Consider the following 24,741-nt stretch of genomic DNA (forward strand, 5'->3'; position numbering starts at 1 on the left):
TGTCCGATGTATAGGGCGCACGCGGGTTATTGCTGAGCACATACGGTATCTCTGCTCCCTGTATTGCTCTGCTTGCGGACAACTTCTTTGTGTGTATGTGTGTGTACGTGTGTGTTTGTGTGTGGCAACGTAGAGAAAGCTATTTACGGAAGGGAATCGCATGCACGCGTTACACAGCACACCCCTGAAAATAAACCGCTCTGTGCGTGTGCACACTCATCTGTGTTGGTTTGAACTGGGGAAGGTTATACTGATACCTGCGCACTTACAGTATATATGAGATAAAATGCACCTTTAAAAAATTATATATGTAACGCTTTCATTCTATTTCTTCTTTACTTTACACATTTTCCGCCGTTTTGGCAAATGCGCAAATCGTGGAAAGGTATACCCTAAATAAGCAAATCGCTCACTAGAAACCGAAAGCCCACCCAAACTCTGTATGCCGGTCTATTCGGCCCATTGTATACACACGTGCAGACACTCCGCTCCTGTGGCTGTCGCTTTACTGCCACAGGATGTTGTCTGCGAGAATGGGGGACGCAAGCATGGCTGAGGGGGGTGGGGGGGAGATGTGGGCCTGGGGGTGGGTGCGGTGTTTTCCGTGACTATTCTTACTAAAAAAGTACTTTAAAGTTGTAAAGAGAGTTCGTCATCCATTATTTCAGTTACGGTATCATCATTGTCAAACGTCGTCGTCGTCCGGCCACTTCCAGAGCGTAGACTTCAGCGTTAAATATGCAAGTATGCGGGAAAGAAGAAGAAAAGAAATATCATCCCACCACTGCCACTATATATAAATCGAACGTATATGTGCCCCATGTGGCAATGCACATAGTTGCGAGCTGGGCTTGGTACATCCAGTGGACAAGCATTCCGCTTTGGAAACTAGCAATTTTTCACTACTTATTACTGACTATAGCAATTACCAACTGTTCATTTCATAAACACACCAGCAATTTATCAGCTCCTTCGATCGCATGAGTCACGCCCCTTCTTCACATGGAGGGTTCTTTTTGTTGGGGGGGGGGGAGGCTTTCGAAGGATTTTTTTCTTAACAAGCGTTCCACAATATGCATTAGCAAGGCGGTAGTACTGCGTAGTGTATATAGAAGGCTGAGGTTCAGTTTTTCGACTCTCGTGTTTGACACTAGCGGTATTCGTTGATGACATATGCCTCCACGCTTTTACATAGTGAGCGTGCTCTACATGTTTTACACGAAAGAAGCCGACAAATATGCGCATTTCTTCGCCCATATTACAACAGTAAATCTGTTGTAATATGGGCGTTTCTTCGTCGTCGTGTCGTCTTTTCATCGTGTGTCCGTTCCTTTTTAGCGCTACCATCCGTTTTAAAGAAAGAATTACAACAGTGTGTATGCGAGGCGCCGCAACGCACAGTGCCTTTTTTGAGTGCACAAGAGCCGCGGCATGCCTCGAAGTGGGCGCACTCCGAATTTGCCCGCACGGGCAATCCCGCGCCCAAGCGTCTGATATTAAACATCGATCAAACCAGACACCGTTGCCGATCAACACGTTCTCGGGAAAAGCGACAACCACGCGCCAACGAATCGAGCCGCGATCAAATGAGGCTCGCTAACGCGTCTACAAACACTTCGAGCAGGGCAGAGCAAAGGCAAACTGCCCGCGGTTTCACGCGGTCCCAGATAATCGTCCACCGACACCAGGCGGGCAACTCGGCACGTAAGCAGCGGTTACCAGCAGCGCGCCAAGGGTTTTCTACTTAGCGCAGCACATAACGAGCCGCCGTCATCCTTTCTCTCGAGCGAGCCTCGCTGCTCAAGGCAGCGCCGCGAAGTCAGCGGCCACTGCGGCGGGCGCCGATCGCTTCGGCGGCGGCGGCGTCCGAATCGCGGCATCCGCTCGGCGCGCGAAGCCCCCGCGGCGAACGCCGGGCTTGATTGCCGGTAATCAGTCACGCGTCTGTTCCGGCCGTCCGAGCGCCGATCAATCAACGCGGCCGCTCAGGTTGAACCACACGCCCCCTTGCGGCTGCGTCGCGCGGCATCGCGGTGAAAAAAAAAAAAGAGGAAAGAAGTTGGCTGGATTGAATGCGCCGCCTGCGAAGAAATGAATGCACAGATCTCTGTATTTCTGATTAGCCTACCCAATTAGTTCCGCGGAAATCCGCCAGGCGGATTGGCGGAATAGAAATGTCGCGTTTGTATTATATAACCCGCAGTGTTGCGATTTAACCCGCTTTCGCCAGCTGGGTTGTCTGCGGGCCTACTAATTCAGCTCTTTGGAACTCGGTATAGAGTGTACGGTGCAAGTTGTCGTCGCTTTCAATTTATAGAAAATCAGTTCTGCCTTTATGAAAACGAACGATCGTCATCGACACGATGTGTGGATGAAGACCGTTTGTTTCGCGGATGACGATCGTTCGGGAACCCCATTCGGGTTTCCCATAACGATAGCTTCGCCATCCCGGGTCGGTCGTTCGACCATCTCAACTTACAAGGAGGTTAGGAAATCGGAGAGGGGTGCCGAATCGTTCGACCAATAGTACACACGAAGTTAGACTCGTTCATTGAGGGGCATACAGCCCAAATCCACACCCATGCGCACGCCTACACAATTGCAACGGCTCCGTGACCTCGCTATGTCTTCCACCGAAATAAGCTAAGCTATAAGCATAAGTGTAAGCTCCATCGGCTGCATAAGCTGAAGCCGCGCGCGGCTGAGCAGACTTCTCGCGTGCACGCACGTGTTAGGGTAGCTACATTCAGAAGACGCGGGTTCTATGACGCGCCGACGCATGCCGGTCTCATTACAGCGGGGAAGGTTGCCCTAAGCGAGCGTCGAGCGTTGCTCCCAGACCACTTAATGGCGGACACGACCTCTCGGTTTACTTTCTTTTATTTTTGTCTTGCTGGGCTCCATCTAATTTCGACGTCCCTAGATTTATTTACACCTTTAACCGCAGCAGCCACCGTAGAAGTGCGATTTACAGTACATCGAGGGGTGGGGGGCGAGGGGAAGGGGGGAGGGGCGTCTCTGCATACGCGAAGATGCAGCCTCCAATTGTACGGGAGAAAAAGCAACACACATCGTTGCCCACGGTGTCTTTAGTTCCCTGCAGTGTGACCAAACCGAAGCACCCACCTAACTCGCGGTACGTGACACGGCTGACCAGGGCCCTTATTATAAAACTCAGCTCGCCCAACGGCGTTCTCACAATATATAAACACATTAGAGCTGCAAAATAGAGAGTTGAATACTATACTTACGTTATAAGAGGAACACATTTACAGAAAAAATTGAATGCTTTTGTTTGTCCACGTTCTTCTTTGTTTGCGCAATGCTCCGTTTCTACCTTAGCAGTGCTAAGACAAACCAGTGCACTGAAGTGATTTCTCCCGTCAAAGTTATTTTCCTGCGACGGCAGCAGGATCTCACGGGGAAGACGCGCAATTTTTCTTCAAGAAACAAGTTCCTCTTTGTACTATACGCCGAACGGGCATGCTTACACGCTACAGTTCTGCCTGTATTGGCACCCCCATTAACTGCACAGACTCCACGTAACCCGTCTCGGAGTCTGTATATATATGCACCGTGACACCTGCACAAATCGCGCATTAAGCGTTGAAGCTGCGTGCGCGACGTCGTAGCAGTTAGCGAGTGCGATACATATCTCCAGTCAACATTGCTGCGGGGGTGTGAGTTCCAGTCGCACTGCTGGGCAAAGCGTGTCATGTTTATTCGCCCTCTGACCCTCGCTGTTGATGAGAAGGTGGCCTCACTGCGGCTACTTGACGGCGTTGGCGTAAGACGAAGGACGTACAAATACCTGAACGGCATTTAGTTAGTTAGTTAGTTAGTTAGTTAGTTAGTTAGTTAGTTAGTTAGTTAGTTAGTTAGTTAGTTAGTTAGTTAGTTAGTTAGTTAGTTAGTTAGTTAGTTAGTTAGTTAGTTAGTTAGTTAGTTGGATAGATAGATAGATAGATAGATAGATAGATAGATAGATAGATAGATAGATAGATAGATAGATAGATAGATAGATAGATAGATAGATAGATAGATAGATAGATAGATAGATAGATAGATAGATAGATAGATAGATAGATAGATAGATAGATAGATAGATAGATAGATAGATAGATAGATAGATAGATAGATAGATTTCCTTATTATTTGTTTATTTTACTTATTTGTTTATTTATAGTGAACTGAGAGATTTCTAGATGAATGAGTAGATAATTGACAGACAAACAGATCAAACCAAGTTTCGAGTTTATAAGTTCTTCGGCAGTTAAAAAAAAGAAATGATTGCACGAGCATGAAATGTCGATCGCATCGAGTTTATGGAGCTACCATATACTGATATATTCATCATAAGAGCAGAATGGCAATTAACGGCTTCATTCTATACAGTGAGCAAAGTATGCATTGCAACTGGAATTTGCTGTACGCGGGAAGAAGCAATTGTCGCAGTCTTCGATGTCAGCCAGGCGATAAGGCGCCCAGAAACCGAGCACGCGCGTGCAAAAGCTGCAGGTGTGCACTTGTGTGCTCGCATTGATCGTTGACGTCGTCTTGGCTCAGTTCAGTGCAGCAACTGACAAACTGCAACACAGGGTGGCCACCCAAACTCGAAGCAGTAGAAGACGGCAGTGGATGATGTGGCGCGACGAGATTGCGTAATTGGTAGGCGTGCACATAGAAATAACCTGGACGAAAGTTTCTGAGGAACCACTACAGATTGATCGGACAGCCCCCACTGGACATAAAGTTTACGGCGATGATGGTGATGATGATGCTAACGATGATAACGGTGAACTAAAAAAAATGGCTGTGGCTTAGGTAAGGTTAAGCCCAGGATGCGAAGCATACTAGCCTTTATTTTAGTTGTTGAACCACTGTTTAGCCTGGTGAACTGCTGTTGCTTGGCTATATTTGGTTCGGCTAGACGAAGAAACAACTCATGCATTACTTCTTCGCCTTCAAGAGTGGAACGCGACAGCGTTCCCGTCGACCCGCCAAGGGGTGTAAGACAATGGGCTACAGGGCAGCGACTACGCGCCCCGCATTGGACGCGGTGAGCGTCGAGCAAAGCAGCGTTCGGCGCGGCAACGAAATGTGCGCCTGAGCAAGAGACGCACGCCTTAGAAACAGCGCGTTTCTAAGGCAACACCGCATTCACTAGAGGCGCTTTTGTACCGCTTTGAAGCGTTGTACTCGTGGCTCAGTGGTAGCGTCTCCGTCCCACACTCCGGAGACCCTGGTTCGATTCCCACCCAGCCCGTCTTGCAAGAGTTGAGCCAAAGCCACTTCTCCTCTGTCGTGACGTCACGGTGTCACGTGATTTCATGGTCACCGCCGCGCCTGAGGAGCTGGGTTGAGCCCTCGTAATATGCTTCGCATAAAACAGCAACTACATTCCCACGAATACGATATGCGTAGCCTCCTTCTCTAGGTATACACAAACAGAAACCGCGACTTCAGCTTACGGAACGCTGTACGCAACTTGCTCGTCTCACATCCACGTGTGCCGCACTGTCAACCTAATTGCCTCCACATCAATTTTAAACTTTACGCCGCGCTCTCTCTTTTCCTTTACCCCGCCGCTGTGGGTGACTGCTGCACGCTTCTTTCCTCTTGCGCTGTTGTTTTCTGAATCTCCGCCCTCTCTCTCACTGTTCCTATTTAGAGGCTGGGAAGGCGAGTGCGAAGACTTGATGCATATTCATGGCTTGGGGTGCCCCCCCTTATTTACCCCCTTGTCGCCTGCAGCGCCACCCAGCGCCGTGGAAGGCCTAACTTCTCTCGCGTCGCCCGGCAGGGCTAATAGCTTGGCGGTGTTATCCCATGAATGCGCGCGCGGCGTGCTATTAAGAGCAAGCGCTTGTTTGGTCGCATCCGCGGCACCGCTTATTGAAAATTTATCTCGCTGATACGTGCACACAGGGGGCACGCCTCGCTCGACGTGAAAAAAAAAATGAGACTATAGGGGCATTAAAGGACGTTGTATTCATTTTAGCTTTCTTGTCCTTACTTTTTCTTTTTTTTTTTGCCTTGGTCGCTCATTTGTGGCTCGGTGGCTTCACTTGGTTGAGCACTTACGCTTGTAGTCGTTGCTTCAGAGCCTCGCGTGACGTTTACTTTTCTTCTATCTGTATTTGCTGCTTTAAATATTCTTTTTTACTGTTTTTTAACAGCAGACCATGTCGGCGAGAGCAATGTTTGCGTTCTTAAAGTTCTTCAACGAAACCTGGGTGCAAGAGATGCTGCAACGTGTTACGAAGCCAGCTGCTCCTTTTCACTTATAGCAGATGACGACTTAGGTAACGAAGACCTCTTATAGAGAATTAAAAACGAGAGATATGAAGTACGAATTAAATTGGTAACGTTTATGCGCCTAGTTGGCGAGAACTTCAACCAAGCTGTACGGCGCAAGGTCCCTAAGTTTACACGGCAAGTCAGTACAGCATTCACAATGTACAGCTTGGTGGAAAGTTACAAAATAGGAATTTGAAAAAGGAAAATTATGACGCATACGTGAACAGTCTTCCTCTTCTTTGAGTCGTTCCTCACTCGCTAAGAAGCAATATTACCTTTGTTCGATATGGTTTAATGAATCCATGTATAACTGTATCAAGCAAGTTGAGGACTGCTGCATGGATATTCATCGTGCACTGAGCATTTATGGTTTAATGAATCCGTCTATATCTGTATCAAGCAACTTGAGGACTCCTGCATCGATAGTATTGATCGTGCACTCAGCATTTCTTAACGTGCTCCCAAAGCACAAGCACAAACGCTTTTGCTTTCCACGTCGTTCAAAATACTGCCATGTGCAATTACAGGGAGTCAGCAGCAGACAATCGAAAGCTTCGACCTCGCTCAGCTCTAAAGCACCACAGCGACGGTGTTTACCGTGGTGGGTGCCTTGCTTTCGCCTATGTTGAAAGTTTTGGCTTTCACTACGAGTCTCATTCGTTCTGCACCAACTCTGTTGACCCCTTGTCGTGTTTCCAGCTTTTAGCTGCTCCGGTTTCGGGACAACTCGCACTTTCCCGAGGCCGCGCTGTCCTCCGCTCTTGTCTCACCTTCCGGCAATTACGTCCCAGCGCACCGCCTGCGCATTATTTCTCAACCTCCTCTCCGTCGTTGCCCCAAGATACGTCGCACGTATACGGTCCTGTATACAGCGTATTCGAGCACTTAGCTCGCCATTTTTGCCGGCGTCTCTTTCAAACACATTCTATCCTCGTTTACCTATCCTTTTCTTTTTTCTTTTCTTCTTTTCGTATGCTCTCGGCCGGCTTATATTTCGCCGTCGTCTGCTACGAACCACCGGCCTCTGGCGATTCGTCTGCTAAGCGCAGCGCCAGTGATTAATGAAGTCTCGCTTTGATCACAATGACTTTATTAATGGCGCCGCGGCGCGGTCCCTAATGAAGCCGTTGCAAGTGCGCCCGTGCCACCTATCTGTGTGTTATTATTATACACTCAGGCCATCGCCTACTGCGCCATTGCTTCAGCCTCGACGTCTGCGCAGTTCTGCACAGCGCTCACACGACCTGGCGCCTGAAAACCATTCGTCGTCTGTCTATACGGAGCGGACAGACGGCAGGCGAAACGTCGTCGGGCCATTGTCGGAGCATACGTCGTCTGTCGCGCGCTCGGTCGTCTGCCGAATTACGAGGGACAATGGTGCCTCTTCACATTACGAGACGACTTCTCTTGCACTGTCGCTTTCAAAGTCGTCCTGACAGAGGCTTAGACCAGTACGGGATTTCTTAGCGAACTATATACTTCTGCGCATGCAGGTCTGCAAGTGAGCCTGCATGTTGGAGTGAGCCTTCAGAGGCAGGTAATAGTGGCGTTAGGTAGTTTTGTTCAGCAATGCGGTAATGAAAGCATCTTCAGCTGCGGCAAGATTGCAACACATCGTGCCTGAGTTAACGGGCAAACTACGATAGAGACGTCTCCATTTGAAAGATAATCATTTTGACGAATATGGTATAGAAGCCTTTACACTACGTTTACAATCAAGACGTGACACGGCTGCAAACGCAGTCAAGTGAGCCGATCGGCTTACATGACTGCGTGCGTGCGTAAGAGAATTTTTATCACTCACTCAAGGATGCCTCGCGATATTTTGAGCATAAACATTTGGTGCCCTATTAGCTTCCCGTGGCAATACGCTGCACAAGCTATAGGCCGTACCTCAGCTGCGTACTGCACATAACTGAACGGAAGAAATGAGGTCCCCTCCGTATATTATGTACAATCCACAGATTAGCGGTGCTACACACGTTCGTATACACAAACTGTGCAGTGAACAAGAAAAAGAAACACGCGCATGCACAGGTGAACTTTGTTCGGCGAAAAACACGCGAGTGACCCACTACGTGTACGGGACATGAGCAACGCGCGGGTGAGCAACGGCTGTCACGTCACCCACTCGCCCGGGGGTGCGCGATATTTTAGTGCGACCGCATACTAGGCGCGCCAGAGATATCCACACAGTTCTCTTTATTTTTTTATCTATTTTTTTTTTTGCCGCAACGTGCGACCCCGCACATAAAGCTGGCCCGACGCTGCTTTGCGTTGGTTAGGCTAACAAACAATACGCGGAAACAAACGTTTTACGGCCTCAGCTCGGCCCGCGGCTTGATGCATACATACGCACACAGCAGCGCTGACAAAGCACCGATGCCAAACTTTATTATATATACAGCGCACAGAGTACAGAGTGAGATTGCTGCGCAGGCATTAACCCAAGACGCTGCTATCTCAATACGTGGAAAAGGAGAAATCGTTTAGCTCATCGGCACCCACTGTGTGCCGGTTTTGATGAGGTTTGTTGCACCTAATAATACAAATGTTCAAATCGACCGATTGTAGGGAAAATATATATTCTTTTAATAAGTCCCCTGAGCCCGTATTCGCGAAGCTTTCGGTTTCTAGTTCAGAATATATAGCATTTAGTAATCTTTAACCATGTTTTCTGTATAAAGTACACAAACTGCACATCTTCTTGAATGTCGCTTGCCTATGTGTTTTCATTGGCGGTTCGTTTTCGGGATCGGCTACAGCCGATCCTGAAAGTTATTTTAGCAAAGATTAGGGGATCTTGCAATATCCCTGCAAATACTGCTGAAAAAGAGAGACCACTCCAATTCCCTGTGACACACAGGCCACATAGACAGTTGTGAGTATATAGCATTTAGTACTCTTTAGCCATTATTTTGCATAAAGTACACAAACTGCACTTCTTCTTGACTGTCGCTTGCATATAAGTTATGGTGCTGCGCTGCCGAGAACCAGGTCGTGGATTCGACTCCCCGGTCTCAGCAGCCGCATTACGATTGGGGGCGAAATTCAAAACTGTTCGTGTAAGCTTAGACTCATGTGTACGCTAATAAAGCCCACGGGTGCTTGAATTCAATCCGGAATGACTACGCCGTGTACAGAGTCTCCCGTAGATATCCCGCGCGTTTATTTGGTATACATAACCCATAATTGGATTTGATTGTTACGTCTACCGATTTATTCTTTTACTTTAGTAAAGTGTGTTGTAAATTGAGTGCTCACGAAATGGCGTACCGGAGAGAGACGCCTTTGTGCTGTTACACCGTTCGATGACCGCGCTAGCTGGTCGCGCGGTATAATGTCTTAATAATAAAGTAAAGTGTAATTTTATTCGGAGGGTAGTTGACTTAATTACTGGCCCTATATTTCGACAAGAGCGGAGGCGATACTAACTTCCGGTGTTATGCACCGCAGCTTCACTAAGGACGCTTGCATTTTTTTATTCATTTTTTCACGGGAGAGGCGCTCACGCATCCTGCCAACGATGAGAAAGCACCTAAGACTGTATTAGATCCTAAACGTTCATTACTGTTACTTTTTTTCGTCCTCGCTCATGCGTTACGATGAGGGTACACGGTAGGTGTTAATTATCCTGTTTTAATTGCCGCATCTTAAAAGGTCATCGGTCAAAAACTTCGAAACACCTGTGGAAACAACTAAGCAAAAACTGACCAATACGCGTTTAGTTACCTTAGGTGTCTCGACAAGTTTTGAAACCTCTTTTCTTTTTTTATTTATGTGTTTACTTCTTTTTACTTTTCTTTTATCACTATATAATAACGAGATTATCGCGCAGCCATCGGGTATCAATTTATCTTTCACTGGATCCGTTGGCCCGTGCAACGTAATACCTGAAACTTAGGAGTCGGATAGGTGATGCTGTACTAATCGACTAATTCTTTATTAGCGGGTTCTTTATTTATGCTATACAGGTCGGTAAGAATCACGTGATCAGAATTAAGTGAGCGCCATTTCTTCAATTTTTACATTCGATTATGTATAGATTGTTTCCACGTTCCTAGCCTTGAAGGACAAAATGGTATCGACATAGAACATTAAACGTTTCCGTCATGAAGTGATATCGAGGAATGCCAGCATGGAACTTGCGAGATTAAAACGTCGCGCAGGAAATAGAGATATGCTGACGCGTTCACTGCTTGGTAAATGGCAATTCGTTACCGACATCAATTGCCAGGCAGCACAGGAAACTATACGATAGTCCGCGACGACCTCAGAATGCAGCGACCAGTACACCACAGTGTAAATTGAAGAGAATTTGTATAGATGCGACAGCTAAGTAGTATCGTTGGTTCGTTTACGAGACGTTACGGGTAGGGGAGACCTTTCTTTCGATATGGGTGCTTTTCGAGAACTGTGTTTCGGAAAGAGCAGTCACATCGGGCGCAGTGTGACATTGGGCGATGGGGCTTAAAGCCCGCGATTAGGTGTTGACTCATTGTATATACATTGCGATATGTCTAGCTCTTTCTGTTCTCGCAAAAAAGAAAGGGTGGGAAGATAAAGAATTACACCGGGTGGTCATTTCACAGCTTTTGCAAAGCCTTTAAAGGATCACCTGTGCACAGATAGCACAATTCGATCCCGTGAGCTGGAATAATTAAAGAGGCATGCATTATAGTTGCACGAGACATCGAAAAAAAAAGCATACTCCACAAAATAAAGAAAGTTTACTCACCCGCTTCTTAATTACTATAGAGCACATATGGTAACGTTCAACGATTGTACCCGGTGAGACTGCAAGTACCGCTTAGAACGAATTTTCAGGACGAAATCAATTCGGAAATATTCAATCGCCAAGGTGTGGGGCGAAATAAATGGACGTTCCCGATACTTTTGCGCTTTATTGCATAAAAGAGCGCTTTGTTAAAAAAAAAAAAGAAAGGGAGCGGTGGAACAACGGTGCATTTTTTCCGAAAGTTTGATGGCGCGTATCTTGAAACTCCTGCCACTGTGAAAATCTTTTCATATCGAATATGCCCTGCCCGCTGTAACCGTCTACAAATGGCAAATCGCAATATGTACCGTAATTGAATTAATCAGGAAGTTAATCAGTCGGATTTTTGTTAACTCAATTGATTGTACGTTTCGATTTCTCGTGCAAGCAATGTCCAGCTCTTCGATTGTTCACCTCAAGGAATGTAATCATACGCTACCTGCCCCAAGTGATCTCGAAAAAAGTTATCTAGAACTTTAAAAAAATTGTCACCATGTACGCACTCTTTAATTAGATACAAACGGGTATGCGCAACAGCTCTACCATCACGATTTATAAGCTCAATTTCACTGCGATGTGAAGTGTTCTGCGCCAAGCTCGCAGAACAGGCACAGTCGGACACATCGAAAAGTAAGAACGTTAAAAAAAAATTACGGGGTTTCACGTGCCAAAACCACTTTCTGATTACGAGGTAGGCCGTATAGTGGAGGACTCCGGAAATTTCGACGTGCACCTAAATCCAAGTACCCGGGTGTTTTCGCATTTCGCCCCCATCGAAATGCGGCCGCCGTGGCTGGGATTCGATCCCGTGACCTCGTGCTCAGCAGCCTAACACCATACCCAGTGAGCAACCACGTCGGGTAAGTAAGAACCTAACCTAGGGGGACACTTACGCACGCACCTATATCAACATGACCACCACACCGAGTGCGTGGTGACGGTAAATCAGGTTCAAATACATATGGCGCATCTAACGGCAAGCTTGCACACCTAATAACAGTACCGCAGTCTATGGTCCTTCCAGAAAAGCTCTACACGCGGATGACGTCAACACGTCTGTGCGCATACGAAGTGTCTTTGATGAAGCCGGAGCTTACCTGGCTGTTTAAGCAATGTAGAAAAAAAAAAAGAAATAGTAAGTGAAGATTATAGGAGTGATATATGGCCCCGGCAATAAGAGGCTGCACCGAATTTAGAGTCCTAGCTCAAGGGCCTTTATTTCACATATAGTTATCAACTACCGAGCGAAATATTTGTGCAGATGTGTTCCACTTATTAACGGAACATACTGCATTTGAACTACATTAGGTGTACCATTGCACGAAAGGGCGTCTTGATGAGGCGGAGCTACCGGTGGCCAGATATTACCACAGGTGATAAAGCATCCCTCTGCTAAAGACTCAATTCTGATTTGTGAAATATGTCGACGAGCAAAGCGAAACAGCCGACGTGTCAAAAACATCATATTGCTCCGCAAGAAGCGAAAAACAAAAAACAACAAAATATGTCAAAAACGTTATGTCATTGCATCTCCATGCCCTAACCAATGGAGAGATGCTTCTGCGAGTCATTTCTCGCAGTATATTTTTGCCTTGAGAAGAACAAATATAGTTTCAGCGCCGTTCTGGGATTTTGTCGAAAGTCAGCGTTCAGGGTACTGGCGCTAATTCACATGGCATCGCAAACATATGCTGGCATGCAAACAACTTTGAAGAGTGCGAATCTATATCTTTTTGCCCTGAAAAGTGGGAGTAGTGATATTCCATACTACGCGACTGGGCGAGCTTTCGTATTGATGTCACCGAGTTGTTTGCGAACGCTTTAGTGGCGAGCAGACGACAGTAAATGGTTGGCGCGGAGCAGACGACACGGGGGTCGCGTCTCCGCAGATGCGAGGGCAGCCCCAAGACCCCGAGAGGGCGTGGCTGAGAGGAGGTCACGCCCCCTTCACTCTCCCCACCTCCCCAGACACTTATGCACGCACCAGCGGGAAATAGTCATTGTTGAAAGGAGGAAAACAAACAGTCAACGACGTGAGGCAACGAACAAGCGCCAAGTGTGCCATTCGGAAAACGACCATTTGGTTGCGCCCTTTCCATTGCTTTTCGTCAGTTCACTTTTTCTTTTTTAAATAGAATGCCCCGCAGACTTTGCTCGCGTCTCGCCGCTTACTCCTGCAACACCGTCTGGTTTGTCGTCTGCTGCTGCCGAGGAATTTGGGTTTCGCCGTTTACTTCTGCGACAACGGTCTCGCCTGTTGACTGCGCCCTCTTTCTTCCAATACTCCTGTCGCCTGCCGAGCAATTTGTATTTATCACATCGAGCTGGTTACTTTTGGCAAACCAGACGTTAATCAGGAAACGAAACATGAAAATAACGATGACGCGCCATATTTTGCCGCGCGTAGCCCCATTCAGTGATTTTCCCAGAGAAATTGTGCAATTGTAGCGCTGGACAACAACCAGTACAAATGTATGAGCGCCATATGGATGAGAGCAAGATAGACGGTCTGGTATCACATAGTGATTACTTTTGCGCAATTCTGTTAGGGTCCTATATCACCTACCATTAATGGTCAGCCGACCTCGGTGATAAGGTTAGCCTACAGGGGGTGCCTGTTCCACTTACGAAGCGCGGAAAAGAAAACGCCCCCACTTCCGCCCCCCACTCCCCTAACCCATTGGAATAAAATGCTTGCTCTGCAACGGCAATGGAATCCTTTGTACATATACATGCACTGCACGTGTGCAAGCCGTTTCTGCAATTCCAACGGCTGTATGGCCGCATAGCAGAACTACGGGTGGTTCTGTTATGCGGTATCTTTTTCCACTGGGAACCGTAACGACTTGAAGAGGACGAAAATGAGCCGCTATAAGGCGTTCTTATATAAGCAACGGTAATGCCAGTCCCTGTCACTCCGATGGGGAATCAGGTACGCTTCCAATAGCTGCAGTAAACGTTTGTGGCGCAGGACCACCCTGAAAAAGTTTTCCTATACGAAGCCCACTAGGCGGCATAATTTCTCCCACGGCGTGAGAATCGGACGTGGCCGGGAACGTGATGCGGCCGGTTGGCAACACTGCGCTCCGAATCATTTCCCACGACACACAGCCACGCACTGTATGCCTCAGTACGCGGCGTGTGGCGGGTTACCGGTGTTTTGCCGTTTCCTAATGCTCAAAGGGCCTCTTTGTGTTCCTCGTTTGTTTATCGCAAGCCGCACTATGGTTGGCCGACGCAGTATACATGTGTGGTGACGACGCCGATAGCCGTTTCGGCCGAGCGCAGTACCCTGTAACGCGAAGCCGTGCGGTGCGTGTTCTTTAAGTGTCGCCGAAATACGACACCCGTCACGCTTAAAAGAACCCAGAAAGCATGCCGGGCAGCCAGGTTGCATAACATTCGTGGGCCAAAATTGAGGCCACTTTCGTTTTCAGGAACGACAGAAAACGGAAATACTGAATGGCATATTAGCGCGGAAAACAGTAACTGGCACTGCGTCCGAATGTCGTTTACTGAAGTGTGTCTTTCACTCTTATGACGTTGTGTGACCGTATGTATTTCCAAGCAGGGGTCGTTTGTCGCACTTATTTACTGATAACAATAAAAGGGAGGCTGAGCGCTTTGCTAAATTCCCATACCAAGATATAAAATAGCAATCGCTATTACTTTAGACAACTATCGCCTTTTTATGCAATTATTCGATTGAATACACTTTGTCTACCTAAATTATAAGTATGCCGTAAGATCCTGCATGCTCTTGTCGGCGGTTTGTATTATGATTAGCTGCCATATTGGGCACCCACAGATTTGTTCATAGATTTTTACCTTTATCTTCATCTTGCTTTCCAAGGTTTCGTGCATTTTCCCAGCTTATAACGATAGTGTGGTGTGTCCTGCATATTGTACTGCCATGGAGTGGTTGTACCTATGGCACAAATTTCAAACGGTATGGTTGGAGGAAAGGCTTTAATTGAAAGATTTGTTTTAAGATTTCGTTAAACTTGGATTGTTCCGCAGGCGAACGCAGTCAGTGTTAGAATAATACGTAGATAAATCAAAATAATTATATGGGTTAAACATAATGATATCAACGGCCATACCAAATAATAGGAAAGAATCTAGGGTCGGTATTTTGTAGTGATGCCTTTTCTGATTCTATTCTTTTTCGGGCTTTTCGCGCTTGGCCAGTGGTCAGAGCGACGGTCTCCCCACATTATCAACGGGATCAGGCGGCCGTGTGTGGTGGATGATAAGAATAGCATAGAATAAGGCATAAGGCATCGCTACAACATAGCGGCCTAGCATTGCAACCCCTTATCATGCCATGACATCGCAGAAATGATTACGGTCATCGCGTGACGTTGCTGACTTCGAGACATTTCTAGATATTTTTACGGCACGTATATACAGGGCTGAAACACCCTGTATATACAGGGTGTTTCAGCGAACACTTAAAAAATTCTAAAGGATTGCTTGTGAGATACCAGAACTCAGTTCATTTAATAATGCACTCGAGGAGGTGGACATTACTGGCACAAGAAACTGAAATGCTTAATCGACTAGTTAGCGAAGGTTCACAAGTTAACTTTTTAGCTAATTATCTAATGGCCCGTATTGCAATTCAAAAATTTTTGCTTTGCAGTTCGCAAGGCGGATCCAATTATCAGTGCGACACCAGTTTCGAGAAGTTAATTCGCGAACTTTAGGGAGAAATGCAATGCAAATACTTTTGGGCTACAACGCATAAAACGGCCTTTACTTTAAGAAAGTAACTGGAACACTAGTGCACTACTTCGCAAAGTTCGGGAATTGATATCTGTAACCTGCTGCCGTCCTCAGAATTCATCCCAAGTGCATCCGTCTTGGCAACTCCACGGCTATAATTCGTTAAAAAAAATAAATTATGGGGTTTTGCGTGCCAAAACCACTTTCTGATTATGAGGCACGCCGTAGTGGAGGACTCCGAAAATTTTGACTATTTGGGGTTCTTTAACGTGCACGTAAATCTAAGTACACGGGTGTTTTCGCATTTCGCCCCCATCGAAATGCGGCCGCCGTGGCCGGGATTCGATCCCGCGACCTCGTGCTCAGCAGCCCAACACCATAGCCACTGAGCAACGACGGCGGGTGCTATAATTTGTGAATTGCAATGTGGGCCGTAAGGGAATTAGTTCAATATTAAATAATTGTTTTTTGTGTGTGTATCAGTCGATTATGCGTTTCCATTTTTTGTGCAGGTAATGTCCGCCCCTTGGAGTAGACCATCAAATGAAGTAGAATTGTGCTATCCGCCACAGACAACCCCTAAAAATTTTGAAAGTGTGCCCTGAAACATGCGGTGTATTTACGTACTAGAACTGACCCTGGGAGTTAGTTATGGGGTCAGTTTTAGAAGACATTAAACATAAATACCCCATAAAGTGGACGGGAAAATGGCGACGCGGCAGCTCATTTGGCATGAGCATCGCAGGCCTATAATGCGAAGACGTGAGCTCGTATTCCTTCCTGCGGACAGTCGTTTTTCATCCAATTTCATTTCCATTTATTTATCGCTGCTATAATTCAGAATAATAACTGCAGATCATTTCCCCTATGCTGTGCTTGGTGTCATCGCTTGTGGGTTTCTTACGATATATATATATGTGTGTGTGTGTGTGTGTGTGTGTGTGTGTGTGTGTGTGTGTGTGTGTGTGTGTGTGTGTGTGTGTGTGTGTGTGTGTGTGTGTGTGTGTGTGTGTGTGTGTGCGTGCGTGCGTGCGTGCGTGTGTGTGTGTGTGTGTGTGTAGTGTGTATGTTTGCTTGCGCGAGCTATCAACGCAGTAGCGCTAACTCGTTCCGTTGAAATGGCACATGCTGGTTATAGTAACGTGACCATCCTATACGCATGCGGATCACGTGCACTTGAGGAAGTAGTGGTGTGCTGAGACCAGGCAAAACGGAAAATTATAGCCTCGACATTATCTTCAACTCTGTTCTCTTTTTTCGTTTTCTTTCCTTTTTTTGTCTGTGTGTGTTTCAGTCAACTTCTCGACGACCAAGTACAACGCAGCGTCGTGCCACCAACATAACTATTTAGGGGCAATTAGGTCCGCAGAATTGTGAACCCGTCCTCCTCGTCCTGCGGCCTTCTTCTGCAGCATCCCGAAGACTAGGGACTAACCTGTCGGGATGCGCTGGTGCGGTTCGCTTTGTTGTATACATAACTCACTTCTCGGCTCGCAGATGGCGCTGCGATCAGGTTTCTCGATTCGCAGACGCCGCCGTTTCGGTGCTCTCCGAATTGCTCGCCCCCCCCCCCCCCCCCCCCCGCCACGGGCTGCGTCTTCTTCACCATAACTGACGTGACTCCCGATGTTCCACTACCGTCGTTAATCTTAGCAGCGCATAGTTTAAAGGGAGCCCCTAGTGCAATGTAAACCATTAGCTCTAATCACGGACGCCATTAGGTCACGTGCGAATGTCTGCGACGACCGACGCAGCCTGCGGCTCGACAGAAAATTTATAGATCCGAGTGAAGAAGATGACGCAAGCAAGGTTTCGCTCGAAGGCAATGAGAAGTGTGCCCTCCTCGCTTATATAACCGGGGCCGAAAATGACGACGATGATGGGAAGCGTCCAGACCACTTCGAAACGGTATGCTTAAAACATGCGCAGAAACCGAAACATGGTCGAGATGTATGCACCGCGTATGTGTATATGCGTTTGAGTTTGCAGAAGTTCTGTATTTTAGTTGCGAAGAAGCATTATCTGGAGGCAGGCATCGATTCCCTTATTCGAATGGGTGTAAAACGCTGAAATCATTTCGCCATACAATCGCTGGGCCGATTCGAGTGAAATTTATCCCATTTGAAAGCACCGTTAGCTTTGAAAAACTGTACCAAGGAAGATTTCCGTTTAACGATTTATACTTTAAAAATAAATTGCCAGAAAGTGGTTTCAGAAACATAAGCGCGAAGTTTAAAAATCCGCAACTCTCAACCCAAAAACAGATATCCCAGTTCTGTTAACTAATCGATCAGCACATCTAAAGCAGACATTTCTGATATAGGAGCTTGCGTACTATTGTCCCAATATTTACGGGAGATTTACAATGATCCTAATCCAAATCAAATAGTATATCTGAAAGCGGTGTTTAAAGTACTAATTTTGTCTGGTTTAAGGGGCGAATCCTCAAACTTTTTGTTTGTAAATGACATTTTCCATTGGCCGGCTGCCTTTATTAATAATACGCCGAGTATCTGGATTGGTGGGAATTTCGTCTTAGGAAGGGTTCTGTCGAAAGAAGTTTCTGTGAATAAGGGCCTAGATATCTTTGTAGGCGCAGTTTACACAATCATATGATATCGTTATTTATAACTGACGTGTAGACTTGGGAAAAACATACTTGTGTAATTGTTATTTTTTTATCAAGTTTCCAATTTCGACTACTATTAAATACATCTCGTGGCATAACATATAAGTCTGCTTTGTATATTCAATATATTTTGAGTTTCCTTCTTTAAATGCAACAGACATACAGAAATTACACGCAGTGAATATTGAACAGAATTATTTATCCTTCACCAGGTATTTGAATAAGAGTTATCTAGCTAAACCTTCTTGTTTATCGCGAGATTTCATTGCTTCAAAACAACACATGATGTGTTGCCAGCGACGACGGCTTCCACCATGAGCCGATTGGACAATAACGTTTGCCTTTCTCCATCCTAATTGCATGAACAGTGTAGAGCGCGATTCCGACAGTTCAGGAGGATTACCTGAACATTTGGATATTATTTGGAGGGCAATTCACAACTTCCAGGAATAGTAATATACAAAATTGACCAAGTAACTTTTACTCCTTGCCGGCTTTTACTCGATTGCTGAATTGAAGTCTAACACACGCCACATCGCGTCTGCTTTGGGGTAATTGTACAAGATTCGCAGCGCTTCCAAGATATCTCTCCTCAAAAAGTGTTACGAAATACTTTGGCGCTTCAGTTCGCAGTTTGGCAAGCAGTTTCTAGCAGTTCTGGACGACCTAGCTGAGATTTCAAGATATTTTGGGGACGGATATTTCAAGAGTGGCGCTAATCTTAGGATTCCGCTTACCAGACTCGCTAATTGTAGCTTTCAATTTTGAAAGTCAGAAATGCCTCCCAATTGAACAATTATACCGTTAGTAAATCCCTTTAATTGTAGCCACTTTCACCCTGCGATTTATCGGCCAAGTTATGGCCACCTCTACAAGCAAAACCCGCTGAATGGCGCTTTATGTAGGTCTATATTCCAATTTTATATACAAAACAGAACGCCAATTAGAAATAAACGAAAAAACTCCCCCGGTATATGCGATATATAGTTACATATATATAGTTATATATATAGTCACGGCCCATTCAATTCTGATGTTCAGATAGCAAAAGGTGCGGCGCTCGTGGAGCGCGACTTACACTTTTCCTTGAAGTTTGAAGATGCGTTTTGGATGAGTTGAAACAGTGGGGATGACTCTGCCGGCGTGGATGATGACTTGGCTGCACATAAACGAAAAGAACAAGCGATACGTTTAAGGCCTTGGCTCTTTGTAATTCTTGTGAAACTGCATTGTGTATTGCTCAGCTACACTAGCGCGCTAAAACACATGTGAATTTCAGGAAAACAACTAATTTTGCTTACGAATTTGCACATAGCGTACGCGGCCATGAATCTACATATATATTCTCCCGTTGCATCTGTACCGTACATCTAGTGCATAATACATTCTATTGAAGGGTATATATATACACATATATACAAACACTTACGCTGGAATTGTTTCGTAAGAGCATTGTCCATCAAATTGTAATGCTGGGCATATCATTAGCGACAACGATCGGCCAAGGTGACGGAACACTTACGAGCGACACAATTTGTAAATTGGGCCCCGGTTCTTCTTGCCTGGTATCAAACTTAAAGTTCCATAGGCACAGCATATGCGTATCATGGCAATCGCTTTCCCAACCTTCTTAAAATACAGACTCAATGTACAAATTTGACTCGAAAAACTTTAGTTCTGAGCGGCGAAAGCATTAGGCGGACGATAAGAGAGTCGGGATGTCCACTATACTTATAGCCTGAGAGCGCCTTGGGTACACACTAACCAATACAGAACACCTACTGTGCTACTGCCCATCTTTTGAAGACGAAAGGCAAGACCCCTGCACAGCTCTCAATCAGCTAGATGGAAAGCCGTTCACCTTGAACAAGATCTTGGGACCATGGGCTCGCATATCGCAGCTACAAAAGGCCACAAAAGCGCTGCTGCGATATTTGAAAGCGACCGGATTGAGTCAGCGTCTGTGATCCGGACTGAGTGACCGACTGATATCCCCAGTGGACTTTTTCTCCTTTTAATCTTTCCGTCCCCCTTTCCCTTTCCCCAGTGTAGGGTAGCCAACCGGGCTCAGTCCTGGTTAAGCTCCCTAGCTTTCATTTATCATTTTCTCTCTCTCTTTCTCTCTCTCTCTACTAACCAATACAAACTGCAAGGGGGGAGACTGGGGATGCCGTTTTCGAATTCCACCTTACCGAAATCGACGTCTTTCTTGATAAGGTTTGCCTTTAAATCTATACTTTTTGGGCAATAGATTTCGCTCTTTTATGTGATTGTGTGTGCGCTTTTAATTTTATTGTATATATTTACTTACTTATTTATTCCAGAAAACCTACACCGTCAAGCATGTATTGTTGCACGGTAGCAGAGCAGGTGCTAGATAAAAATAGAGGATCATAAGTTCTGCCTTAAAATCCAATATTCAGAGGTATGGTTTAGGCTAAACACGGAATATTGATTACAGGAATTCGCACCGAAACGACCAAGTATTACATTCATTTCATTAGGTGTCTTCCAAGCGATCGATATGGGCAGAGGGAAATAGCTCAGAACCTCGCGAAAAACCGAGAACTTATGTTATTTTCCTTAATAAAGTTGATAATGCTAAACTCTCCCTTTTCTTTCTTTTAGTCATACACTTATGCAGGGTAGTGTGGCATCGTGTGGAAGATGCTTCTCGTTCAGTCAATTAGTACATATCGAAGTTTGGCCGACACAGAATAAAAAGCAACAAACTAGCAAAAACAACAACAACAACAACGAGAGTCACGAAACTGACAGTCACGGTGCCTCAGACTCGTTTATTGTCTCTCGATGACGTTTAAGCCGGAGTTTCAAAACAAAAGCAGGAAAAGAAAGCGCCATGAAAGCAGGTCGCTACGAAATACGGAGGATGCTCTGCAACCACCGCTGGTCAGTTTCCCATCGGTTACAAAGGATCCCGCAGGCTTAACAACGACTATACGCATGCATGCCATGATTTACGCAGTGACCTTAAGACGCACTCCTGCGCCGCAGCTTTGCGGTGCAGGAGTGCAGGAGTGCAGGAGTAAAATTGCGGTGGCAATTTCGCGTTGCAACCATAAAACTGCTCCCTTTCGCGTATGCCAACATATGGCTTTTATATCGACGCCTTATCTGCGGAGCATTAAATCACCCGCCGAAATCACCCCGTCTTCACCGTATACACTTTCCAAGGCCCAACCCTTTCCCCAAGTCGAACGCAATGTGGTCGCCGAACACGGTTTGCCTAGCACGACGATGCCAACAAACACAAGCAAACAAGCAAACTAACAAGAAGGAAACAAACAAACAAACAAACAAACAAACAAGTTTGCTTTCTCACGAATGTTTTCAAGCGCTAAATTTTTCGGAACCCCCGGCGGGGCCAGTTGTGAAATCCTCGCCGGCTTCCGTGGGCGCCCATGGGCGACGGGAGCAAAATGGCCGCGCGCGAAGGATTTACGTTCTCGCCATTATGTTAATCGCTTGTCGACTGCGCTGTTCTGCGTGTCGACGCAGCCGATACACAGCACCCGCCTGCTCGGCGCGTAGAAGCCAGCACGACGAAGTCGGGCTATCATGCTGCGGGAAGCATTGTCGGACTCGCCGCCCGGCCTTTTGTTGTTTTCCCCTTTTTTTCTCCCTTTCTTCGAAGCCGCTCATCGAGATTTACGTCGTCGGGTTGTTAGGCGAGATGGAGCAGCTTGAGAGCAACGCATGCACCTCATGAATGTTTGCTTAGCGACGTATATACGAAACGGCTATACGACCGCGCGTGCGTGTCGTGCAATGTATGCCGCGCGTTCGGGTAGACCACCCAAGGAGCTGTACGCACCGTAGGTGTGTTTAACACCGCACTTTCACATAGTTCGCCCTGTGCGTACACACACACACACACACGCACACGCTATGCGTCTGTAACCCGCGAGAAAGCCGCTTTGTTGTTCGACGCTGCGTGAATGTGCCGGCGCGGATGACCGCGCCGAACAGCGGGCCTTCCGTCATCCAGGCCCGGTTAGAGCGAGAGAACCGTCCAGGGCCGTGCACGTGCTGCGTGGTATACACACACAGGGCGTCTCCTCGGGCGCCGAGCAATTAAGCTGCGGCCAACTGGCGCTCACTTAAGCTCGATCTGTCTTCGCTAACTACGTTTCCCTCTTCGCGCGTGAATGAGGACATCGCTGGAAATGCCTCGGTGCGTTTTTCCTTTCTTTTTTTGTTTTAATCACGTGACACGTGCTGTCGCGCTATATACAGCGGCTGCCAGAAAGACGAGTCTGTGTGAACGGGACGAGCAAACGCTTCGCAGAAGCAGCGTCCCGAAAACACACGAGGAGGAGGCGCATAAGGCCAGGCGAGAGTATATACACTGGGCATTTCGTATTTCGCTGCATATCACTTCTGCTAGTATGCGCCCTCGTTCGGTTACGGGTGCCTTCGAATCTCACTACAAGCTTTATTCTGTACTCTAAAGAAAAGTCCGACGCATACTTTCTAACCGACGGGTAGAATCTTACTATGAAATACGCGGAGATACTGAGTAACTAGCACATATATTGCTCACGGTAAAGATAATATGTTCATATAATGGTTTTTCAGGTATGCGATTGCTCTGTCGGTAATTTCATGGGGCGTGCTGGATTTCTTACCGGCATTTTGTATCTTATAAGGAAGCGAATGGGAAACTCTTACGCCACACAGTTACCCCTGTATTACCTGTATTACCCTGTATTACCTCAGCTCGCCATGGAGTAACCACAGGCTATAGTAGCGTCGCATGTTCCCACTCCTGGTGCATACCTTATCCCTGTGTCACTAATTATACATTCATTCATTCATTCATTCATTCATTCATTCATTCATTCATTCATTCATTGACCTATCACGGTGACTCAGTGTCGACGACGCTGCGTTGCTGATCATCAGGCACGACGCGGGTTAGATTCCCGTTCACCGCATCCGCGTTGCCATGGGAACTCAATGCAAAGGGATCGTGTTCCGGTGTGCCCAGCGTCGGATGCATGCTAAAGGGCCTATAGCTGATGGTCAGCTTTCACCCTGAGCCCCGCACTATGAAGGTCCTTGCGTAGCCGCTCCGTGCAGCTATTGAACGTCGAAACCCATCAATGAACCCCTCCAGCTAATTTCGTGGTGCTTTCTTTGTCTTTTACATCCGCAAACCAGTCGGCAGTCTGCGGGTCGGAAAAGGTTGGGAGAATGACCGGAATATCTGAGCTAAGTAGGCGTCACTTTATGCGTACGTTTTTCCGGGGAGCCTTCGTGTACATACGAACGTCTACGATCGCGTCGTCTGAGCGTGCGTGCGTTTGAGCTAAAGCTCCCTATAATATTTCCGTTTTCTATAATATTCTTGCTGCACAGAGCGCGAGTAGAGAATTCATGGGGGAAGACGTCTATCAGGAGGACAACATTTAGCAAAGAGTTTATTGTCATGGTACTTCTTCGTGGAGGCGCCACGAACTAGCCAAGACAATTTTAAGAGACGCTGGGCCACTTATATCCCGGCATTTGCGGTGGGACAGAATGATTTAGGAAACTCGCATATAAAGTGGTGGTGGGTGATATTGTAATAAAATTTAGAGTATGCCATCACTCTGTCTCGTGCCCCTGGAAACGCAACCACATCGATGAAGTTGGAGGCGTAACTGTGACCGTTCACTGAACCGACATGCTAGCGACAACCGCGCTAATGTGGTCTGGCCTCATGTTTACCGACAGAGCTGTTCCTTCAGCATCGAGTGCGTCCGTCGTACATCATAAGAGCCAGTGACATCCCACTACTAAAAGAGTAATGCAAGGAGAAACAACTGGTCGCAGAAATACGAGCGTTATTTACATATGCCCTAGCCCCATCTTGCATACAGAGCTACCTATACCTGAAAACTTCGTTGGCATTCCTAATCTCACAGACGTTCGAGAAAAAAAAAATCATGCAGACATTTTTTCGGCACAAAGCTGCTCTTTAAGTCCCTCATCCTCCCCGTCTGGTTTCTGTGCGCTAATAACGTATTCTTGACGTGATGCTTGTCGTTTCTGTGCCCTAATGACGTGTTTCTTTGACGTGATGCTTATCCTATATAGCATATGTGTCAGGTTCTACGCTTTTATTTGCTTACATACAGGCTGTTTCAGTGAACTAACACTTTCAAATTACAAAAGAAAAATTGCTTGCGACAGCTAACACAAGTCTAGAACATGAACTGGTTTACTGGAAGACGCGGAAATTACTTGAGCGAAAATCCGGAATCCATAAATGACTAATTAACAAAACTCATTAATTAAGTTA

The 24,741-nt window shown here is 46.5% G+C and overlaps 1 protein-coding gene and 1 long non-coding RNA gene across 3 annotated transcripts in view; one reads left to right on the top strand and one right to left on the bottom strand.

The window, feature by feature from the left end:
- The window catches only part of LOC135914295 (homeobox protein unc-4 homolog), a 233,907-nt gene that overhangs the window by 123,815 nt on the left and 85,351 nt on the right, over positions 1-24,741 (bottom strand). For both annotated transcript variants that reach the window (XM_070523538.1, XM_065447078.1), the window contains exon 2: positions 19,513-19,593. In XM_070523538.1, the coding sequence (XP_070379639.1) occupies positions 19,513-19,593 (81 nt within the window). The remainder of the gene's footprint in view (positions 1-19,512; positions 19,594-24,741) is intronic.
- The window catches only part of LOC135914297 (uncharacterized), a 140,641-nt gene that overhangs the window by 15,054 nt on the left and 100,846 nt on the right, over positions 1-24,741 (top strand). The window lies entirely within an intron of this gene.

The sequence above is a fragment of the Dermacentor albipictus genome, chromosome 8 (assembly GCF_038994185.2).
Source record: "Dermacentor albipictus isolate Rhodes 1998 colony chromosome 8, USDA_Dalb.pri_finalv2, whole genome shotgun sequence".
Lineage (NCBI taxonomy): Eukaryota > Metazoa > Arthropoda > Arachnida > Ixodida > Ixodidae > Dermacentor > Dermacentor albipictus.